General features: G+C 45.4%; 1 protein-coding gene across 2 annotated transcripts in view; it reads right to left on the bottom strand.

Moving 5' to 3' along the window:
* TTLL8 (tubulin tyrosine ligase like 8) overlaps positions 1–22,437 on the bottom strand; it is a 48,354-nt gene that overhangs the window by 11,694 nt on the left and 14,223 nt on the right. For both annotated transcript variants that reach the window (XM_075928024.1, XM_075928020.1), the window contains exons 5-8: positions 9,205–9,272; positions 7,753–7,881; positions 4,400–4,514; positions 2,454–2,576 (exon numbers count right to left, since the gene is read on the bottom strand). In XM_075928024.1, coding sequence (XP_075784139.1) covers positions 2,454–2,576; positions 4,400–4,514; positions 7,753–7,881; positions 9,205–9,272 — 435 coding nt within the window. The remainder of the gene's footprint in view (positions 1–2,453; positions 2,577–4,399; positions 4,515–7,752; positions 7,882–9,204; positions 9,273–22,437) is intronic.

The raw sequence follows: 22,437 nt of genomic DNA on the forward strand, positions 1-22,437 counted from the left end.
GATCCAGTTTGGGACCTGTTATGTGGCAGGCTTTGAAACTGGGATCTAGCAGGCTGCTTCTGATTGCCCTAGTGGGGAGGCCCTTTGGCTGTACTTGTGTCTATAAGCTACTCTGCATCCAGCACACAGAAGGAGACTGTAACTGGGCATCTTTGGGGAAATGCTGCCTGGGACAGACCTCAGAGATACAGACTAACTCTGGGTTCAAAGAGAGGCAGAGAGGCCAACCCAGTGAACCAGAGCTGCTGCATAGCTTGGACCCACATACACCCTACCTACAGATAATCTCCATTACAGCTGCAGTTCTTCAAGCACACCCACACAAGCAAGAGTCTGGGACTCTGAGTCCAGGGGTGTGCACACTCTGGGGTGGGATAAATATTGGCAGCTAAATAAGTTCCTTTTACTTCTGTGTAGTTTGTTAATTGATGTTATTCACTGTTAATTTGTTAAAGCCTATTTCTTTAAGTTAAGTAAAGGTTGTTCATTCCAATCCAATCTATTAGTTGTATATTATTTATGATTTGTAATTGTTGTTCTGGAGTTAGATCCAGTTTATTGCTGGAATAAGTTTATTCATGAAGGCTTCCAAGGCACACCAGTAAGTGTGTTATAGGGCCAGCAAGGTGAAGGCACCGCCATTGTACATTCTTTATGAGCAAGGGACTGCAGCAAGGGGGTGGAAAGGGTTTCCCCAACCAAACAACATCACCACTGGGGTACTCAGGATCTCCTTTTATGTCAAGATCATCAGGTGCCCAGGCACATCTGTGAGTGTGACCTGATCCCGAGTAACCCGGGGAGGAAAGAGGGGGTTACACAATGATTTCCTAGTTAAAATTTCATTGAGACTGCCACTTAAAGTAGGATAAAAGCTCAGTGTGAGGGTGACAGAGACCTTGACAAGAAGAGACAGAGGTGCTCTTGTCTAGTCCACCGTGGAACCTGATATCAAACTTATGAGCTACAGATCTGTGGGAGTGGTATGCATGGAGGTGCACCTCATAGCACTGTCATACTGCTAGCAATTTACAAATGTATCTCTTCCATCTGCTACTCCTGATGCCCTCACCTAGGCTCAATGGAGTGTATCAGAGGTACAACTTACCATGTATTCAGATTTTCAACTCCACAGGTAGAAGACACAGCATTCACAGTTGTCCTCTTTTCCATTTCTAGTGTAAGGCAGAAGCCTTGCAAAATGAACAGGATAACACGGCTATTTAGCCTCATGACTAGGTCCCATGAAGTCTGCTTGTGTGTAGTTGATGTGACAGGGCTAGGACCAGTGTTCCTCTAAGCTGCACAGCCGCACGGCTTCAAAAGTGATTAATCAGTCCTGGCCAGTAAGTCAGCTCCTTGCCTGGAGCCCTAAGCCTCTGACTGGGTGGGGCTGATTAATCACCTGTGAAGCGGTGCTGCCTCAGCTTAGAGGGAACACTGGCTGAGACTGTGTCTTGCTTTCTCATGTTTTTGTTCTGCCTATACCATCTCCTCATACTGTTAATAGCTAAACATAACTTTAGCTTTCCACACCTTTATCTGGTTTCCAGAGATTAAACACTCTTTATTTCTTCAGTATGCGTTTTTTGTAGTTCCCCACACAGCTTCTGCAGCATGGATATGGCTGTAAGGAGCAACCCAGGCCACTGCCTACTCTCACATACTTAGGATGGCCTGACTTTTCAGCTCCAGCCCTGCTACAGTGAAAATCTTTGTTTGGCACCTAATTCCTGGCCTTTCCCAAAATGTACCCAAATATTTAACTTCCCCCAAAGTGCACAGCCACCTTGCAGCAGGCTCAACTGCCATTTTGAAAGTTACACGGCCATACCTAGTACAGTAACCATGTTCATCTGCTTATATGCATAACTCCATTGTTTCATGTCTATTCAACCCAGAATGTCCAGCCATCACACCTAATCTAACTCATTGAAGTCAATGGTAAAAAAACCACTAATATCAGTTGGAGCAAGATCAAGCCACAGAAGTATCTGCACAAGACATTGTTAGTAACTTTGCTTAATTGCAACCTATTTTCAGTGCATATACTTTGGAGAGATTAAGCTATATATAAAAAATTAAGGGGAAGTTACAAGCTACTTTTGAGGGACACAAAAGCTTTAGGACATAAAATTTGCCTGTACTCTGATATGCTTAAAGTTTTTGTATATGGCTTGATTCCAACAGAGATCAGGGCCTTCTTAAAATGGTCTTTTGACAGATCCTATTCCTTGTAGATACGCAAGTGTCAACAATAAATATTCTCTCTCAGATAACAGTGGGGTAACTGTTAAAAATTAGCTTTTCAATGGTGACCACCGTAGTTATATTAAAAAAGCTATATTTGTCTTCTAACGATATACTGATTGATTATAGATGAACAAGATATCCTTTGGCCCTTTTTCGATACTGATAATTTTGTAATGTTAACACTGATATTTAAGAAATACCTTTCTTCTGGCCTAAATCTTCTTTATTAACTTTTCCTTTAGACTTCTGTGTTATTTTATCACAGGTATTAAGACTGATGACCCATTTGAGTATGCTACATGCTGCTGTATTCCTGAAGTCCTCTAAAAACAAAACAACATATTATTTTAGATTCTTTTTCACTAAAGAGAATGCACACTAAGGGAAAAATTTGTTAAAAGAAAGTGAGTTCCATAAGAATTGTATGAAAAACATTACTAAGTCTACTAAATACTATCTATTTTCCATTCTATGTATCACTGTTTTATAAAAAGTAGAAAACCCTGTAATCACTTCAGAAAACCTACTAGTGGTAATCCAGTATTAGGTCCCCTACAGAATTCCAATCCATTAAAAGGGAAATAAAGAAAAAAGGGAAAAGAGAATTACAGATCAGTCAATTTAACTTCAGTACTCGGAAAAATAGTAGAGCAAATAATTAAGCAATCATTTTGCAAACACCTAGAATCTGATAAATAACAGTCCACATAGACTTGTCAAAACTAAATCAGGTCAAACCAACCTAACAACTTTCTTTGACAGAATAACAAGCTTTGTGAATAGGGTGTGAGCAGATAGACTTCAGAAAGGCTTTTCATACTGCCTTGAATGACCTTCTCATTAAAAAAATAGGGAAATACATCCTAGATGGAGCTACTATAAATTGGGAACAAAACTACTTGGAAAACTCTTCCCAGAGAATAACTAACAGAGGCCCACAATCAAGTTGGAAGGACATATTGAATGAGGTTCTGCAAAGATCATTTCTGAGTCCATACGTATTCAATATCTTCCTCAGTGATTTAGATAATAGCATAGAGAGTTCATTTATAAAGTTTGTGAATGATGCGAAGCTGAGAGGGACTGTAAGTGATTTGGAGGACAGGATTAAGATTTCAAGTGATTTGGACAAACAGGGAAATGATCTGAAGCAAACAGGATGAAATTCAGTAAGGACAAATATGAAACACCCCACTTAGGAAGGAATCACAGGTGAAAGTAAGCCGACGTGTGTCGGTGCACTGCTCTGGCAAGAAGGAGCTGGCTGGGGTGCTCGGCTTTAAAAAATTCTACTAGAATTTAGATGATGAATCAGTTTGAACTTCATTAATAGAAGCTCAATTTAAAAAGCAACAAAAAATATTTCATTAATTCTCTTCTTTCATACAGCAGGAAGGTTTAAAAATTGCTTCCAGGAAGAACTCTTCAGCTATGCAAATTTTATGCCTTATTTGCTACAATCTGATAGAAGAATGAATAATTAGTGTACTTGAGCTTTCTGAAAAATTCAGGAAGTAAATTATGTAAACATCCTTGTGTTCCTCTTATCAGACAATCCTGCTATAACTGAATTAATCCCAGTGTAACTTGTAACAGTAGTTTTAGTTCATGGTGATTGTCTACACTGCTTTAATTGGCACTACAAAGGTGCTGTACACTAACTTGCTTGTGTGGACACTTTAGAAATGCACTAGAAGTTTCGTAGTGTAATCCTTTCTCAGACAATATCACATTAATGCACAATAAGGAACTTTTCATGTGAGCCAGCAAGGTCCACATTCATCAGTTGGTACATTGCACTAGCCCTTTGTTTGAAAATATGTATGAAATATCTTCAAGGACATTTCATTCATCCACAGCTCAGACAAGCTGTGAGGTTCTTTGGGACCTGAGTGCGAGTAATCTGAATGGAAAAATTTGGCTCTATATGGACTCTGATCTAACAAAACTCAAACACACGTTTTAACTTGAAGCATGTAAGTTGTTCTAATGACTTCAGTGAGAATCCTGACATGGCTAAAGTAGTGTGTGCTTAAGTGCTTTGCTGGATCCAAGCCACACTACTTAGACCCCTTTCTTTCAATATCAAGTTCTCAGTGTAGAAAAATACTCGAGACTGAACACTGAAACTACTTTGATGACTTACCTATAAAAGCATGTTTCTCATCATCCATGCAAATACCATAGCAACGGGGGAAGAAAGTATTTGGATTTGCTGGAACATACCATGGCAAATGTCTCAGATTCAAACAAAGTCCAATCTTAAAGAGAATAAAGGAACAGAGTAGATGATGTGTGAAACTGGTTTGGCATTTTCCCTGATACACTGATGGAAAGGACAGACAGTATTGTCTTGACTTCCATTAAAAAGTGTGTATTTATTCCTTTTGTTAATAAAGGGATGCAATTCCATTAACAGATGCCCATCCTGCATTGCAATTAACATTAGCAATAATCACATACCATTCTAAGGATGTAAAATTCTGTTTAATCAGTTAACTAGTTAAATATTATGTTTAACTTTGTTAACCACATATACAGACATAACCAGGCCCCAAGAAAGTTAGGACTTCAAAAATTATAGCCAGCCCTGGAAATCCACCACTCTCTATCTAGCCTCCTCTTTCTTTCCCTGCTATTGCCAAATGAACAGATCTTTGTTGGGCAGTGCAGTTGTTACCAACTAGGAGATCACTGTTAAGGTACAACACAGGTAATGGTAAATTTGACCTTGAATTCTGGAACCAGCCCAAAAAAAGACCTTAGACCTTGTTGCATGTATTCAGTTCCTGGACACACCAAAATTGGTAGGAAAAAATGGTTACTAACCTTTCCTAACTGTTGTTTTTTGAGAGGTGTTGCTCATGTCCATGCCACACTAGGCATGTGTGTGCCATATACATTGTTGCCTGAGATTTTTCCATCTGTGGTATCCATTGGGCCAGCTTTAGCACTTTCTGGAGTCATGTGCATTTTCACTGGTACCACACTCTCTCACTTCCTTCTTGCCAGTAACTCCAACACAGAGATAAAAGGGTGGCTCGTGGAATGGACATGAACAATACATCTCCAAGAACAACAGTCAGGAAAGGTTAGTAACCATTTTTTCATCTTTGAGTGTTTGCTCATGTCAATTCCACGCTAGGTGACTCAAAAGTAGCACCTTCAGAGGTGGGCTCTGAGTTTATGGACATATTGACAACACCACTGCTCTGCTGCAACAAGCATTGTCTGAAGCCCATTGGATGATGACAGAGTGGGATGCGAAGGTATTCACTGGCAACCAGATTGCAGACCTGCAGATGTTCCGGATTGGTACTTGAGCAAGGAACACTGCTGACAAATCCTGGGCTCTTGAGGAATGAGTGGCCATGATGGCTAAAGATGGAACCTTCACCTGTTGATAACAAACCCATAAATAGCCAGCTATCCAAGCCAAGATTCTTTGGGATGACATGGATCTCATCCTTTCCGCTACAGACAAAGAGAGTTGAATGGACTGTACAGAAGGGCTTAATTCTCTCAATATAAAAGACAAAGGCCTGCCTACCATCCAACATATGAAGCCAACATTCCTCAGCAGTTTTGTGATGTTTTGGGAAGACAACAAGTAGAAACATATCTTTGTTGTTGTGGAATTGCAACACAATTTTTGATAGGAAGAATCTTCTCTTTAAAGGACACTATGTAAAGGGATTCTGACATAAGGTGTTTGATCTCAGAGACCCTTCTGGCAGAGATGATTACCAAGAAAGAAGCAGTAAGGAACATGGTGTTAACAGTTCAAAAGGAAGCCCTGTGTGCTTTGATAGGACTAGGTTTAAGTCCCCTTGGGGTATCAGTTTGCAAACCTGAGAGTAGAGTCTTTCGAGCTCCTTGAGAAACCTGACTGTTATCTCATGGAAGAACATTAATCTGCCATTCACTGATGGCTTCCAAATAAATATAACAGACAAGAGAGCTAGACCATGAATCTTTAGGTGGAGCAGACAGTTTAAGATGAACTGCAGAGAAAATCAGATAGAGATAGATTCTGTTTGGAGGCCCAACATGTGAAAAGTTTCCACTTAGCCAGGTAGGTAGCCTTGGTGGAAGAGTCTCTGCAACCTAGCAAGATGTGTCGAACCTGACCAAGCAAGCCTGCTCTTCAGGATTCAATCACACAGCAACCATGTCATCAGGTCCAAAGAGATGAAGTATAGGTGAGGTAACCTGTCATGTTCTTGTAAAGTCACAAACTCTCTAAAATATATAGTAGACTACAATAACTATGAAAAATATAATGAGAAGTCCAGTGGCACCTTATAGACTAATAGATTTATTGGAACATAAGCTTTCGTAGGCAAAGACCCACTTCGTCAGATGCATGCCATGCCATGCATCTGACGAAGTGGGTACTTTGCCTACGAAAGTTTATGCTCCATTAAATCTGTTAGTCTATAAAGTGTCACAGGACTTCTCGTTGTTTTTGCAGATTCAGAGTAACACGGCTACCTTTCTGATACTTGTATACAAAATACGAACAGAAAAAAGTCCAAATCACTAGGAAAGAAGTCTTGCTACAACAAAAAGATTAATTCCAGCAACTGGCATGGGCAGTAAGAAGGAAGTGAGAGGGTGCAGGGCTAGGGCATCCTTTATACCAGTGCATACGGATATGACTCCAGAAGGCACTGAAGCTTGCTCTATGGATACTATAAAGGGAAATATCTCCAGCAGCTGTGCACATTGTGTGCCTATACCTAGTAAGGAATGGACATGGGCAAGTACTTGAAGAATAGTAAAGCTTTTCACTGAGATTTCATTCATTAATTTAAACAGAGTTGAGAAATCATTAAATTAATTATCACACAACAGTCTATTTAGACGTTAAAAATATTAATAAAACACATATACACCTAAGTACCTTTGATATAAGATCACAAAAACAAATAATACTTTAAAATTAACTTTCTCTCAGTCTTCCTTACCACCACTACAAAAATCAATCCACAGTTGAAAACCTCACTATCATAGAATGTACCTTAGCAAACACACAAGCCATGCTGCTCACTCAGGCTTTGCAATAGAATACACACAGGCAGACCCTTGCATGCCACATAGAACACAATGAAATTAACAGGTTTCCACATGGGTGCAAGAGCCCACATATGTGGATCTGATTGCAGTGTTGGGGACTCACATATTAAAGACTGAGAATGTGGATGTTGTTCCTTTTAGAATTTCTAAAAATCTGCCATGCTCCTGTGGTTATATATCAATAAAAATCAAATTCATTCTGCATAACCTGGGACAATTACTGTCCCATAAATATAAACTTGTTAGATTTGATTTCCTATATTAATTAATATTAGTTGATCATATTTATTCCAGAAATAAATAAAAAAACCACTAACACTCCACTTTCTATAATCTGTTCATGAAACCTAATACCAATAGTTCCCCATGTGTATCCTGGGAATAACAGCAAGGGCCAAGTGATTTTAATTATTTACTTACTTTTGTTGTAAAGGAGCCTGTTTTTGCATAATGATTCAGCATCTGATCACAATGTAGGTTATGGTAATTAATGGCATCCTTTTTTATAGTCCAAAAAAAGGATGTCTCTTCATTTCTTACCAATCGAGACTAGCGGAAAAAAACCCCTATATTATCATTCCAAGATTTAAGACCAACAAAACATTTATTAATATATTCAATATCAACTGCTCATTTTCTGTTATATTTCAAAGTTATGCTAATGATTTAATTTTGCAGGCACAGGAAGTTATGCACTGGCACAGATGTGATAACTTAGTTGGGAGAACATGTGTAATCCAGAGCCTTTTAATTCTACCTGCTCCTTAGAGCATTTCCTCTGAATAACAAATGAGAGCTTGTTGATGTGAATATGCATACATGCTCTTCTTCCTGCAGGATAGTGGAATTTTAAGGCTCCAAAACTATACATTTCTCAAAAGCATACATATGTATAAAGTTTAGAGAAACTCTTAAGTCCCAAAGAAAATAGTAAAAATTTCAATTGCTTTGGAGGCCCTCATGTAAGCGCCTCAAGCCCCATTTTTTTAATTGGGTGACTGGCTTGTGGGGTGATTTTCAAGTCTGCTCATTTGTTTGCAGGGATAGCATCCTACTATCTTGAGTATCTATATACACAAAGACACATGTGAGCTGCTGTACAGACAGCCATGCATATCTTTCAGCACTACATGATCATTGATAATGCAATAAAATCAATAGCCAAAATAACTTGGTAAACCCACTCATATGTAATATATAACCACATAACCCATAATATATGTGCTTTCTTCTGGAGTAGGATAAATTTAATGAAATGTTGGCTGTATAATTTCAGTGAGTGGTAAGTGACTAAACTAGATGGTAAATAATACCCTGGCAAGTTTAAGATTCTTTCATAAGCCTCCAGGGGCCATCTTCTACTTCAGTCAAATGAACAGTTTCCAGTTCTTTCAATGGATATGCTATAGGATTTAGTACATTCAATAAGTATTGTTGTGTGTGTGGTATATAAATACAAGTTAAATGATTAATGGATAAATCAGTCAAACAACTTCCCTGAGTGGCATAATCAAATCTGCAGTCATCAATTAATAGACTGGCCCGATGCACAATTAATTTGATGTATAATATAAAGTAATTCAGTAGGGGCTGAATGTATATTTGGTGGACACTGTGGACCAATCTGCTGGACCACAAAATACATCCCATGCTGACACTGGGACAAATTCTTCCTACTGTGAGTGCGCTTTAGCTGGCATTTCCCTCCACTATCCAACAAGCAAACTTTTGCCTTATGTAATTCCATTGAATCCTAGGAGAATTTGCTCCCCGCCCCCTCCCCTGCCATGGCTGGAGAGTAAAAGGAAGTGAATCAAATGAGACAAAGAATTGAAACTTGTACTACACATATTTCTAAAAATATAATCCTACCATTATATCATGAATGTCATCTGAACTGTCAAGGCCAGAAGCGTCTTCAAACAAGTCACATTTTTTGCCTTTAAAAAAGATCATGTAACAATAATACAATATAGATAAATATATTGTTTTAAAATCTGCAGAAGTTTTGAGCATTAAGGAGTCATCTACCGAGGGCTAGAAGTAGGCCAGACTCCCAGTCCCGGACAGATTTTGTGAGAGGAGCTATGTCTCTCATAAAAGAAACTGTATATTTATCTCCCATGATCTGTAAGCTAGGAAAATTAGCACACATAAATTGTTGTTTCTTTAATAAATGTGAATATTACTCACACAAAACCATGCTAAAGAAGCATTAAAGTTGCAAAGTTCAAACACTCAAAGTTGCTGAACCCATTGTGCATAGGTCTTATGACTTACATGAGACATAAGTCTTGACTTACATGATAACATACTATTTTTTCCACAGGATCAGGATGGATGGTGCTCACCCGGTGTACGTCTACACAGCAGGGCTAAAGCTGGAATAAACTAAGCAACTTCATCTAAGTCAACTGTGTAGCTTAAGTCGAAATAGTTTAATTCCGTTTTAGGCACTGTCTACGCAGCAGGAAGTTGAAGGAGGAACACATTTACTTCAACTTCCCTTACTCCTCGTGAAATGAGGGTTACAGGAGTCAGAGGCTATATCTAGACTGCACTGCTTTTTCGGGATACCGAAGGTTTACTGAAATAGAATCATAGAACACTAGAACTGGAAGGGACCTTGAGAGGTCATCATGGCAGGACCCAGTACAGTCTAGACCAGTAGTCTCCAACCTTTTTACACCCAAGATCACTTTTTAAATCTCAGAACAGGCGAAGATCTACCGCCCCCGTTTCCTTGAAGCCCCGCCCCCTCCTTGAAGTTCCGCCCTCTCTATTCTCCTCCTGTCCATCACTTGCTATCCCCAGCCCTTATTTACACACTCTGATAAACAGTTTATTTTTAAATTATGCGATATATAAAATTAAAATCACATGTTTCTAGTTATGAAATAAATGGTCTGTTTTTTATTCATGCTATTTAAATCTAAAATGAAGCATTTATAATTATACATTTTGTGGGGACAGAGTTCTGCGGCTGGGGGCAGGGGAGCGGGAACAGGGTGCTGGGAGGGCAGAGGACAGGGTTCTGCATCAGGGGACAGAGTGCCAGTGGGAACAGGTTTCTGCAGCTGGGGACAGGGTGCCAGTGGAGACAGAGTTCGGGGAGTGGGGATGGAATAAGGACAGAGTTCTGTGGCTGGAGACAGGGGAGTGGGGACAGAGTTCGGGGAGTGGGGACAGGCAGGGGCAGATGACCATTTTGCAGGGCCCAGGGCAGCACAATTTCATGGGGCCCCCTTTGCCATGGTCCATGCACAGGGTTTCTTGAAGCGCGGGGCCTGGGGAGGCCGCCCTGCTCACCCTGCCCTATATCCGACCCTGGGGACAGGAATGGGGACAGAGTTTTGTGGCTGGGGACAGGGGAGTGGGGACAGCGTTTGAGGAGTGGGGACAGCGTTCTGTAGATGGGGACAGCGTTCTGTAGATGGGGAGTGGGGGCTGGGGAGCACGGAGTGGGGTGCCAGTGGAGGCAGAGAGTCCCCTGCATCTGCCTCCACCCAGGATTCCCTCCAACCCCCCACGTGCGCCTCCCCCGGGGCTGACTCACCCCTCCTGTGAGGTGCAGGGAGCCGATGCTCCCTCCCGCAGTACACCCGGCAGAGCAGCTAGCGCACTTCCGGAATCGCCGGAAGTGGCACTAAGCTATTCATCCCCGGAAAGCCAACACTCCCTCCATTTTCACTTGAGGTAGATAGTGGGGCTTTTTGCGGGTGGGAGGGAAATGGGGACAGGGCAGACAGGATGCCTCGCGATCGACTGGTCAAGGCCTCGCGATCGACCAGTCGATCGCAATTGACCTGTTGGTGACCACGGGTCTAGACCATCCCTGATAGATGTCTATATAACCTGCTCTTAAATATCTCCAGAGATGGAGATTCCACAATCTTCCTAGGCAATTTATTCCAGTGTTTAACCACCCTGATACTTACAAAGTTTATCCTGATGTCCAACCTAAACCTCCCTTGCTTCAGTTTAAGCCCATTGCTTCTTGTGCTATCCTCACAGGCCAAAGTGAACAATTTTTCTCCCTCCTTCTTGTGACACCCTTTTAGATACCTGAAAACTGCTCTCATGTCCCCTCTCAGTCTTCTCTTTTCCAAACTAAACAAGCCCAAGTCTTTCAGTTTTTCTTCATAGGTCATGTTCTCTAGACCTTTAATCATTCTTGTTGCTCTTCTCTGAACCTTCTCCAAATAGCAACGCCACATCCAAAGAACATGTCCACTTTTTCGAATTTTTTTTTGAAAGAACAGATGCGCTCTTTCACCGTGCTGTAAACCTCATTCTACAAGGAATAAGGGACAGCTCTAAAGAGCACTTTCTTTTGCAATTTGGTGCCATGTAGACGTGCCAAATTTTGAAAGAGCCTCTTTCAAAAGTATATCAAAAAAAGATACGCAATTTGTGGTATCTTTTTCTGATTTAACAGTGCAGTCTAGATGTAGCCAGAGTAAGAAGTCCCCCAGCTCAGCATTATTTCAGAATAAAGAATTGTAGTATAGACATGCTCTTTGTTATTTCGGAATAACATGAGTTATTCCGAAATAACGCTGCTGTGTAGACGTACCCCAACTGAGCAGGTATTCAATATTTCCTTGTGGGCTTTTCTACAGCTAAGCACTACAACATCTGACTGCTTCACAAACATTACTTTATTTTCACAACACTCCTGTGAGATGGGAGGGGACGTATTACAGGATTTCACTTGTATACTTGGCAGTTTTTGTGGGCAGAGTTTATTACACGTGAGGCTCTTTTTCACCCCACAAAGCTGACTGTGTGCTACCCTTCTATCTCCCTCTGTGTCAAAGACTCTCTGACACTTCCTGCAACCTCCTCCTTGATTTGGGTTCTGAACATCCCCCACTGATTCGTATTCTCATACCAGAGTTCTTCACAGATACCCTCAAAGACTCTAATGGGAGCCATCAACCAGTTATTTCATCTCCTGACAACTAGAGAGCTGCTTGAAGCTGTGGTTGTGCTAACCTGATAGTAGGGCCTCCATTTGTCTCCATTTTTTTTAATTTCTCCAGAATGAACAGGTTTCTGTCTGCTGATGCCTAGAACATTCCCTGCAACTTTGGATTAGACGTGACATTCACAAATTATCACACTTCAGACTATCAAGTTGAGTGTAAGGCTTTCACAAGTTTGGCAATTTATTCCAATTTTATCAATAGGAACTGAGGCATAGAGAAATTAAAGTCATAAGTGTCCATTAACTTTGGGTGCCCAATTTCAGACACCTAAGAACTGATGGTCTGATGGCACTTTATAGACTAACAAAACACGTAGATGGTATCATGAGCTTTCGTGGGTACAACCCACTTCTTCAGATGATCAGTTATGAGTAGGTGATATGAAAACTGGAAATAAATAGAAGGGAAGAGAAAGGAAAGAGGAAGGCGGGGGGGGGGGGGGGGAAACAAGGCATCATTAAGTATCTGGAAAATGGGTACTTAAACCTAAGCAGATAAAGATCAAAGTCAATAGATAGGTTGCTGAGACAGGAAGGATACTGCTCAGGTCCCACTGAGGAACAGGGGCCCTGACATGGGGAAACAACTTTTCTAAACCTTTGGTTAAGCTTAAGGAACAGCTTAACCAGGGGGTCTGTGAATAACAAGCTGCCCTCAGAGCCATTGTGGAAGGCTGTTAAAGCCATCCAGATGCACCCGAATCGAGGGGGTGGACAGCTCCGCCCGGCACAAACCAAACAAATAGTCCAGGACCATAGGAACAGGGGCCCGTGAGGGACAAACCTCCTTCTCCGGAGCCCAAACCGAGAAGCATTTCCACTTAGCCACGTAGGCCCGCCTGGTAGTTGGTTTTCTGCTGCCCAGGAGAACCTCCTGCACCCCCCTGCGAGCACGCCCTTTCGGCAGGCTTCAGCCATGGACAAGCCAAGCTGTCAGGTGGAGGGGCTGGACATCCAGGTGGTACAGGATACCCCCTTCCCTAGCCTCTGTGATCAGGTCCCGGGTCGGTGGCAGGCGAAGCAGCCTGTCCCTCACCATTTCCTGCAGAATGGGATACCAGAATTGCCCGAGCCAGTCTGGGGCTACCAGAATTACTCACGACCTGAACAACTTGATCCTGGTGAGCACCTGAGAAACCAGGGGGAATGTAGGGAATGCGTACAGTGTCCCCTGAGGCCACGGCGAGGTTAGGGCGTCTCCCTTCAAGCCCACACCCAAGCCCAGGAGGGAGAAGTACTGTGGGCACTTCCTGTTCCCTTCGGTAGCAAACAGATCCACTTGGGGACAGCCCCACTGATGGAAAAGTTGGGCCACCACCTCATCCTTCAGGGACCACTCATGGACTCTGAAGGACCTGCTCAGTGAGTCTGCCAGTGTATTTGCGCACCCCGGCAAGTAAGCCACTTGCAAGCAGATGTTGTGCGCTATGCAAAACTCCTAAAGGAGAGTGGGATGAGTGAGCACCTCCCTACTTGTTTATATAAAACACCACAGCTGTGTCGTCCATCAGCACCGAGACTAGGGTCCCCAAGAGTAGGCCCAGGAAGAACTCGCAGGTTCTCCTGACCACCCTCAGCTCCCACACATTTATATGAAGTAACCTCTCCCGGGGGTCCCACAGCCCTTGCGTCTGGTGCGTGAGCAAGTGCACTCACCAACCGTCATTAGAGGCGTCGTTAACTAACTGAGCCGACGGCAGTTCCGTGCGGAAGGGGACTCCGCACAAACCTCGCTCTCCAACGTCCACCAGTCTAGTGAGGCCACAACATCCCGGGGTACAGCCAGGATCCAGTCCCACTACACCCTGGTCTGGCTGAATGACCCCGCCAGCCACGCCTGACGCAGTCTGAGTTTCAACCTGGCGTGCCGAACAACATATGTGCAGGCTGCCATGTGCCTGAGAAGTCTCATACAAGTCCAGGTCATTGTCAATGGGGAGTGCCACAGATTGGCCACCAATGCCCTGATGGCCTGGAATCTGGATGCCGGGAGATACGCCTGTCCCCCCCCTGGCATTTAGGGTAGCTCCCACGAATTCTATGACCTGGGTACGAGTCAGTTTTGAATTTTCCTCGTTGATGATGAGACCGAGACCATTGAAGAAGGCTCGTGCGAGACCTATGTGGGCGATCACCTGGTCCCTTGACCAGCCCCTGATTAGCCAGACATCTAGGTAGGGGAACACCTGGACTCCCAGTCTCCTTAGGTAAGCCGCCACCACCGCCATGCATTTTGTAAAGACCCTTGGCGCAGTCGAGAGTCCAAAAGGGAGTACAGTAAACTAGAAATGGCAGTGGGAGACCACAAACTGGAGGAACCTCCTGTGGTCTGGTCGAATAGCCACATGAAAGTATGCATCCTTTAAATCGAGGGACGCATACCAATCCCTCTCCTCCAACACCGGCATGATGGAGGCTAGCATCAGCATCCTGAACCTGTCCTTTTTTATATGTCTGTTTAGGTCCCTGAGGTCCAGGATAGGCCGAAGCCCCCCTTTTGGCTTGGGGATGACTAAGTACCGGAAGTAAAACCCCCTGCCCTCCAGATAGGAAGGGACCAACTCCACAGCTCCCTTCTCCAAGAGCATGGCCACCTCCTGCTCGAGATGGGCCCCGTGCAAAGGGTCCCTGTGGAGGGGCAGGGAGGGAAAGAGGGACGGGTGGGAACACAAAAAGGAGATAGAGTACCCCCGGGAGATGACATCCAGGACCCACTTGTCCGAAGTGATGGCCGACCAGGCCCGGACAAAATGGACAACCGGGTCCCAAAGGCAGGAGAAATTCGGTCAATATGCGATCTCTGGGTGTACCTTCAAAATGGCTGCTTAGACTGCTGCGGAAGGGGTTGGTGGCATCTCTGCCCACATCCGGATGTGGCTGATGCCACCTACAACAGGTGTTTGAGCCCGGTGTGCCCGCAAAGACACAGGGCCCCGAGGCCTCCGCCTCCAATAGTCAGGGCGCTTGGCCTGGAGTAGCAGTCTGGACGCAGGCCTATTTGGCAGCTGCCTATGCTGTGGGGCAGGTGTATGGATGCCCAAGGACCTAAGCGTGGACCAGGTGTCCTTGAGGCTATGAAGGCGAGAGTCAGTGTTCTCTGCAAAGAGGGACTTCCCATCGAACGGCAGGTCCTGTATGGTGGACTGCAAGTCCATCGGGATCCCCAAGACCTGCAGCCAGGCACTGCGCCTCATTACCACCCTTGAGGTTCATGGTTCTAGCAGCCAAGTCCACAGCATCAAGGGATGCCTGCAGAACTGTACGGGCTATGGTCCTGCCCTCTGTGGAGAGGGCCGAAAATTCCTGCCTGTCTTCCAGGGGCAGTTGGTAACGAAACCTGTCCAATGCTTGCCAGGTGTTATATGCGTACCGACTGAGCATTGCCTGTTGATTGGCAATGCAGAGCTGTACCCCGCCGGTGGCATACACCTTGCACCCCATCAGGTCCATGTGCTTGGGGTCCTTCACCGTGGGAGAGGGCTCCAGCTGCCCCTCCTTCTGTGCAGCCGATTGCACCACAATCGAACCCAGCGCTGGGTGCGAGTATAGGTGCTCATGCCCCCTCTGGGGAACGTAATATCTCCTCTCCACCCCCTTAAGGGTGGGGGAGATGGAGACCGACGTTTGCCAAAGGGTGTTCGTGATCTTTGCCACGGTCTTATTCAGCGGCAAAGCCAGCTTAGTTGGGGCATCCTCATTGAGGATGTCCACCATGGGGTCGGACTCCAGTAACCGATTCGACATGCACCCCCAAATTGTCCACCATGCGGCGGAGCAGCTCCTGGTGAGACCTGGCATCCATAGCTGGCATGGAAGGAACCAGGTCTGCCAAGGCCTCATCAGGCGACGACGATGACTCTCGCCCCACGACCTGCTGCTCCGGTACAGCTGGAACCGGGGGTGGCTGCTGCAACTCCAGTGGTTGTTGCAGAGGACCCGCCAGGGGCACCCCCAAGGCACCATTCCCCTGTGGATCCCCCTCCATGGGCGACGGTGGGGCCCGAGATAAGGAGGCTGAGGGTATGTCTACACTACCCTCCTAGTTTGAACTAGGAGGTTAATGTAGGCATACCGCACTTGCAAATGAAGCCCGGGATTTGCATAAGCCGGGCGCCGCCATTTTTAATTCCCGGCTTGTTCGAACCCCGTGGACTAGGTAGTTCGGACTAGGCTTCCTAGTCCGAACTACCGTTACTCCTCATTCCACGAGGAGTAACGGTAGTTCGGACTAGGAAGCCTAGTCCGAACTACCTAGTCCATGCCGCGTGTAGCCGCACGGCATGGGGTTCGAACGAGCCGGGATTTAAAAATGGCAGTGCCCGGCTTATGCAAATGAAGCCCGGGAAATTCAAATCCCGGGCTTCATTTGCAGGTGCAGTATGCCTACATTACCTTCCTAGTCCGAACTAGGAGGGTAGTGTAGACATACCCAGACAGAGTAAAGCATCTGCAAGACCCACTGGCTGGGCGAGACAAAGGGAGTGGGCCCTGCCACTGATGGTAGGCCCACGGTGTCCAAAAAGGCCAGGGCTGCTTCACCTGTGGTGGCCATGTCTGTTCAAACCCCGGGGGTACCAATCGGTGCCGGGAGATAGAGCGGTACCAGGACGAATGGCAGGATGAACCCAGGGACTGGAGTGACTCTGCTTCAGACTCGGATGACAGCTCTGAAGCTAACCAAGGCGGTGCTGCAGCGGGCTGGCCCTGCATCAGGACAGGCCTAAAATGTGCCATGGACTCAGGCTTGCCTGAGTGCACGCGGGGTGACATGCGTGCCTCCTGCCCAGGAGGTGCTGAGCATGGCAGCACCGACCCCGAAGCGCAAACCAGTGCTGGCGGTGCCAGGAGCGGAGGTGCCAGGAGCAGTTTCTGCAGCTGCTGCGCCACCGATGCAGGAAACATCAAAGCCAGGGACTGAGGCGGTGCAGGCGCTGACAGCGGCAGCAGCACCAAGGGTTGGAATGATGCCTGCACAGAGGCCGGTGCCACAGCTGCAGTCAAAGTTGAGGCCGGTGCCAGGACCAGTACTGGTGCCGAGCATGGGACCAATGAAGGCACACCCCGTGCCGACTCAAGCAGGCTACGTGTGTCCCCTCGGAGGAGATGGGAGACGGAGGCGAGGTTATCAGCTCAATCGGTTCTTAAGCTGCCTCAAACGTCTCTGGCGTGGAGGGGCGATGTGCGGGCTTCTGGCCCGATGTGAAGACATCTTCTTATGCCGATGCCCATTGCCGTGAGCCCTTTTCTCTGGCAAATTCCCTCTGGAGACCATGGACTTCTTCGGTGCTGGGGACTAGGAGCGGTGCCACGGCGCCAACCTTCTCGGTACTGCGGTGCAGGGTGGGTCAGGCCGGAATGGGTTTCCCGCACCGACGCTGGTGCACTACGCACCAAAAGTTCCCCTGAAGGCACCAGCTGAAGCGCTGATTCCATCAGGAGCAGTTTCAAGCGGGAATCCCACTCCCTTTTGGTACGAGGCTTGAATCCCCAACAGATCTTACAGGAATCAGTGAGATAAGACTCCCCAAGGCACTTGAGACACTCGCAGTGGGGGTCTCCTTTCAGCATAGGCTTAGCACAAGCCCCTCAAGGTTTGAAGCCCTGCAGGCCCGGAATCCCCAATCCCCACAGGGGGTAGGGAAACACAACAAAATTCCTATCAACTAATTTATCTAACACTACTTAACAGCTACTTAACACTACTTGAACAATGGCCAACGGGCAACAAGAGAAAGCTGGGACTCTGCACAAGGCAACAAGCTCCAGCAACCATCACGGGCAGTAAGAAGGAACTGAGGAGGGGAAGAGCCAGCAGGGGTACTTATGCTCTGTTATAGCTGCGCCACTCCAGGGGGCGGCCTGACGGGTACCGCTGAGGAAAAAATGCTTCGGGAAACCGTGCACGCGATACGCGTGCACCTCATTCAAATGGACATGAGCAATCACTTGAAGAAGAACTGTTAGCACCTTCAGTGGTAGAGTCCCCACCAGCCTGTATCTCGATGTCCATTAGCATGTGAACTGAATTTGTGTATGTACTGTAATTCCAAGCTTTCCCTGTGGATTTGGCTTGAAGAGCTGGCTTGTGTCAAGACTGTCACCTGCAGGTCTGTCAGGGTATGTCTACACTACCCCGCTAGTTCGAACTAGCGGGGTAATATATGCATACCGCACTTGCTAATGAAGCCCGGGATTTGAATTTCCCGGGCTTCATTAGCATAAGCGGGGAGCCGCCATTTTTAAATCCCCGCTGCTTCGAGCCCCGTGCAGCGCGGCTACACAGGGCTCGAACTAGGTAGTTCGGACTAGGGTGCCTATTCCGAACTACCGGTACACCTCGTTTCATGAGGAGTAACGGTAGTTCGGAATAGGAACCTAGTCCGAACTACCTAGTTCGAGCCCCGTGTAGCCGCGCTGCATGGGGTTCGAAGCAGCGGGGATTTAAAAATGGCGGCTCCCCGCTTATGCTAATGAAGCCCGGGAAATTCAAATCCCAGGCTTCATTAGCAAGTGCGGTATGCATACATTACCCCGCTAGTTCGAACTAGCGGGGTAGTGTAGACATACCCTCAGAGTGTGGTTAGGCAAGCAGAAATAGTCTCCAACTGGTTTTTGTGTGTTCCTTTTACATATATCTGATTTATGTCCATTGATTCTTTCCCCCAGATACTGTCCAGTCTGTCCAATATATATAGCAGAGGGGCACTGTTGGCATTCGATGGCATAGATCAAATTACTAGATGTACATTCAAATGACCCTTTGATTTTGTGGCTTATGTTGTTTGCTCCAGTGATGAATTTGTCCGTGTAGACATGTGGGCAGAGTTGGCATCTTTTCTGGTTGCAGGGCTGAGTTACTGGAGGCTTATGATGTGATGGTGTGGCATGGTTATCAGAAAGAATGCGTTTCAGGTTAGGGGGTTGTCTGTAAGCAAGAACAGGTTTTTCTCCTAAGGCTTCTGAGAGTGAGGGATCATTTTCCAAGATGGGTTGTAGATTGCGTATAATGTGTTGGAGGGGTCTGAGTTGTGGACTGTAGGTAACAACAAGAGGAGTTCTGTTATTTTCTCTTTTGGGTCTATCTTGAAGTGGTTCATGTCTGGGTGTTTTTTGGCTCTGTCAATTTGTTTTTTTCACTTCCCCAGGAAGATATTTCAGTTTTATGAATGCTCAGTAAAGATCTTGTAGGTGATTGTCCCTGTCTGTGGGGTAAGAGCAAATCCAATTGTATCGCAGTGCTTGGCTGTGTACAATCAACTGAAAAATGTGTCTGGGATGGAAGCTGGAAGCATGAAGTTAAGTGTAGCGGTCGGTGGGTTTCCGATATAGAGTAGTTAAAATCTGTCCGTTATTTAACCGTACTGTAATGTCCAGGCAGTGGATTTCCCTTGTGGACTGGTCTAGGCTGAGGTTGATAGTAGGGTGGAAGTTGTTGAAATCCTTGTGGAGTTCTTCAAGAGTCTCTTTCCTGTGGGTCCATATGATGAAGATGTCATTGATGTAGCGTAAGTAAAGTAGGGCTGTTAGGGGGCGAGAGTTGAGGAAATGTTGTTCAAGGTCAGCCATAAAGATGTTGGCATATTGTGGTGCCATGAGAGTGCCCATGGCTGTGCCGCTGATTTGGAGATTGAAAGTGTTTCTGAATTGGAAGTAGTTGTGGGTGAGGACAAAGTCGCAAAGCTCTGTAATCAGGTGTGCAGTGTTGTTATCAGGGATGGTGTTCTTGATAGCCTGTAATCCGTCTTTGTGTGGAATGTTGGTGTAGAGGGCTTCTACATCCATGGTGGCCAGGATGGTATTTTCAGGAAGATTATTGATGTTTTGCAGTTACCTCAGGAAGTCAGTGGTGTCGTGGAGGTAGCTAGGAGTGTTGGTAGCACAGGGTCTGAGGAGGGAGTCAATATAGCCAGATAATCCTGTGGTGAGTGTGCCAATGCTGGAGATGATGGGCCGTCCGGGATTACCAGGTTTGTGTATTTTTGGTAGTAGATAGAAAGTACCTGGTCGGAGATTAGGGGGGGTGTCAGAGTAGCATCAGGGAGTTTCATGCGCAGTTTTTTCATGTTTTTTAGTATTCCTTAGTAGGGGCACAGGGGAGAGGCCTGTAGAATCTGGTATTGGTGAGTTGTCTGTTTGCCTCTTGATCATAATCTGTCCTGTTCATGATGACTATAAAGCCCCCTTTGTCAGCTTCTTGGATTATGATGTTAGGATTGGTTTTGAGGCTGTGAATAGCATTGCGTTCTGCGTGGCTGAGGTTGTATGTTTTATGTTGTTGTTTGCTGATAATGTCAGCTCGAGCACGTTTGCGGAAGTAGTCGATGTAGAAATCCAGACTTTCATTACATCCATTGGTGGGGGTCCACATAGAAGCCTTCTTCTTGTGGGATTGTTGGCGGAGGAGGGGGGAGGCAGTGAGGTCAGTATGTTATATATCAGTATGCTGGAAATATTCCTTCAAGCAGAGGCGGCGAAAATAGGATTCCAGATCCCCACAGAACTGAATCATATTTGTGGGGATAGTGGGGCAGAAGGAGAATCCACTGGATAGGACAGATTCTTCTGCTGGGCTGAGAGAATGATTAGATAGGTTGATGATATTGTTGGGTGAATTGAGAGTGTCTGTTATGAGAGATCCTAAGGCATGTAGCAGTTTGGATAGTTTATTGTCCTTTTTCCACAGTACAGTACATACACAAATTCAATTCATATGCTAATGGACTCAGTCGAGATACAGGCTGGTGGGGACTCTACCACTGAAGGTGCTAACAGTTTTCTGAGAGGTATCCTTCCTGTCTCAGCAATCTATCTATTGACTTTGATCTTTATCTGCTTAAGTTTAAGTACTCAGTCTCCATATACTTAATGATGCCTGTTCCCCACCCCTACCCCCTACCTCTTTCCTTTCTCTTCCCCTCTCCTATTTATTTCCAGTTTTCTTATCCCCTACTCATACCTCCGGTCATCTGAAGAAGTGGGCTGTGCCCACGAAAGCTCATGATACCATCTATATGTTTTGTTAGTCTATAAAGTGCTACAGACAATGTGTTGGTTTATTTCTGTAACAGGCTAACTCGGTTACCCCCTGAAGCTCTAAGAACTGATATTCCTGAAGATTTAGAATTATATAGCACAGCTCTTGCAGACTTCAGCTACAGCTAATTGTTCAGCACTTCTGCAAGTTAGATAGCAGCGTATCATGTTGGGTGCTCAGAAATGAGAAACACACAATTAATGATTATCTGTGAAAAGACAGGTAGAGGTGACTTGCTCAGCATCACATAGGAATTCTGTGACTGAGGCATGAATTGAATCCAGTTCTCCAGTGCACTGTCAAATGGCCTTTACCATAAGATCACCTTATTTCTTCCTGCAGTTTCCTGCCTCATTTATTAGACAACTTCCAACTTCTGCAAAATTTGAGGTACTGCCCTATAGACAATAGCCTCATTCACTATACAACCCATGAGCTCTCAGTGCCAGTCTCTCTCTTTGGGGCTCTTAATCCAATCCCAGTCTCCCCCTCCCTGTAGCTCCTTAGTCAAGCTTCTTTGCCTAGAGTTAATTCCACCTCCCTTTCTGCAATTCAGCTCCTTATCAGATCTGTTTATCTAACTCCATCCTAATTTCCCCTGGGTTCCAGTCTCCGGCTATGTCTAGACTGCAGGCTTCTTTCGAAAGAGGCTCTTTCGAAAGATGCTTTCGAAAGAGCCTCTTTCGAAAGAGAGCGTCTAGACTGCACGGAGAAATTTCGAAAAAGCGGCTTGCTTTTTCGAAAGAAAGCATCCAGTGAGTCTGGATGCTCTCTTTCGAAGACGCCCTATTTACAAGAGGAACTTTCGAAAGAAGGCGTTCTTCCTCGTAAATTGAGGTTTACCGCCATCGAAAGAAAAGCCGCGTTCTTTCGAATTAATTTCGAAAGAACGCGGCTTGAGTCTGGACGCAGGGGAAGTATTTTCGAAAAAAGGCTACTTTTTTCGAAAAAAACCCTGAGTCTGGACACAGCCTCCTTGACCAACTACTGCTAGTCTCCCCGTCATCACTAAGATGTCTCTCTTGAGCAAGTGAGAAATGCAATTTTTCAAAGGCTTAGAACTTGGTCATATATGGGCAGA

The sequence above is a fragment of the Pelodiscus sinensis genome, chromosome 1 (genome assembly GCF_049634645.1).
Source record: "Pelodiscus sinensis isolate JC-2024 chromosome 1, ASM4963464v1, whole genome shotgun sequence".
In the NCBI taxonomy this organism is placed as follows: Eukaryota; Metazoa; Chordata; order Testudines; family Trionychidae; genus Pelodiscus; species Pelodiscus sinensis.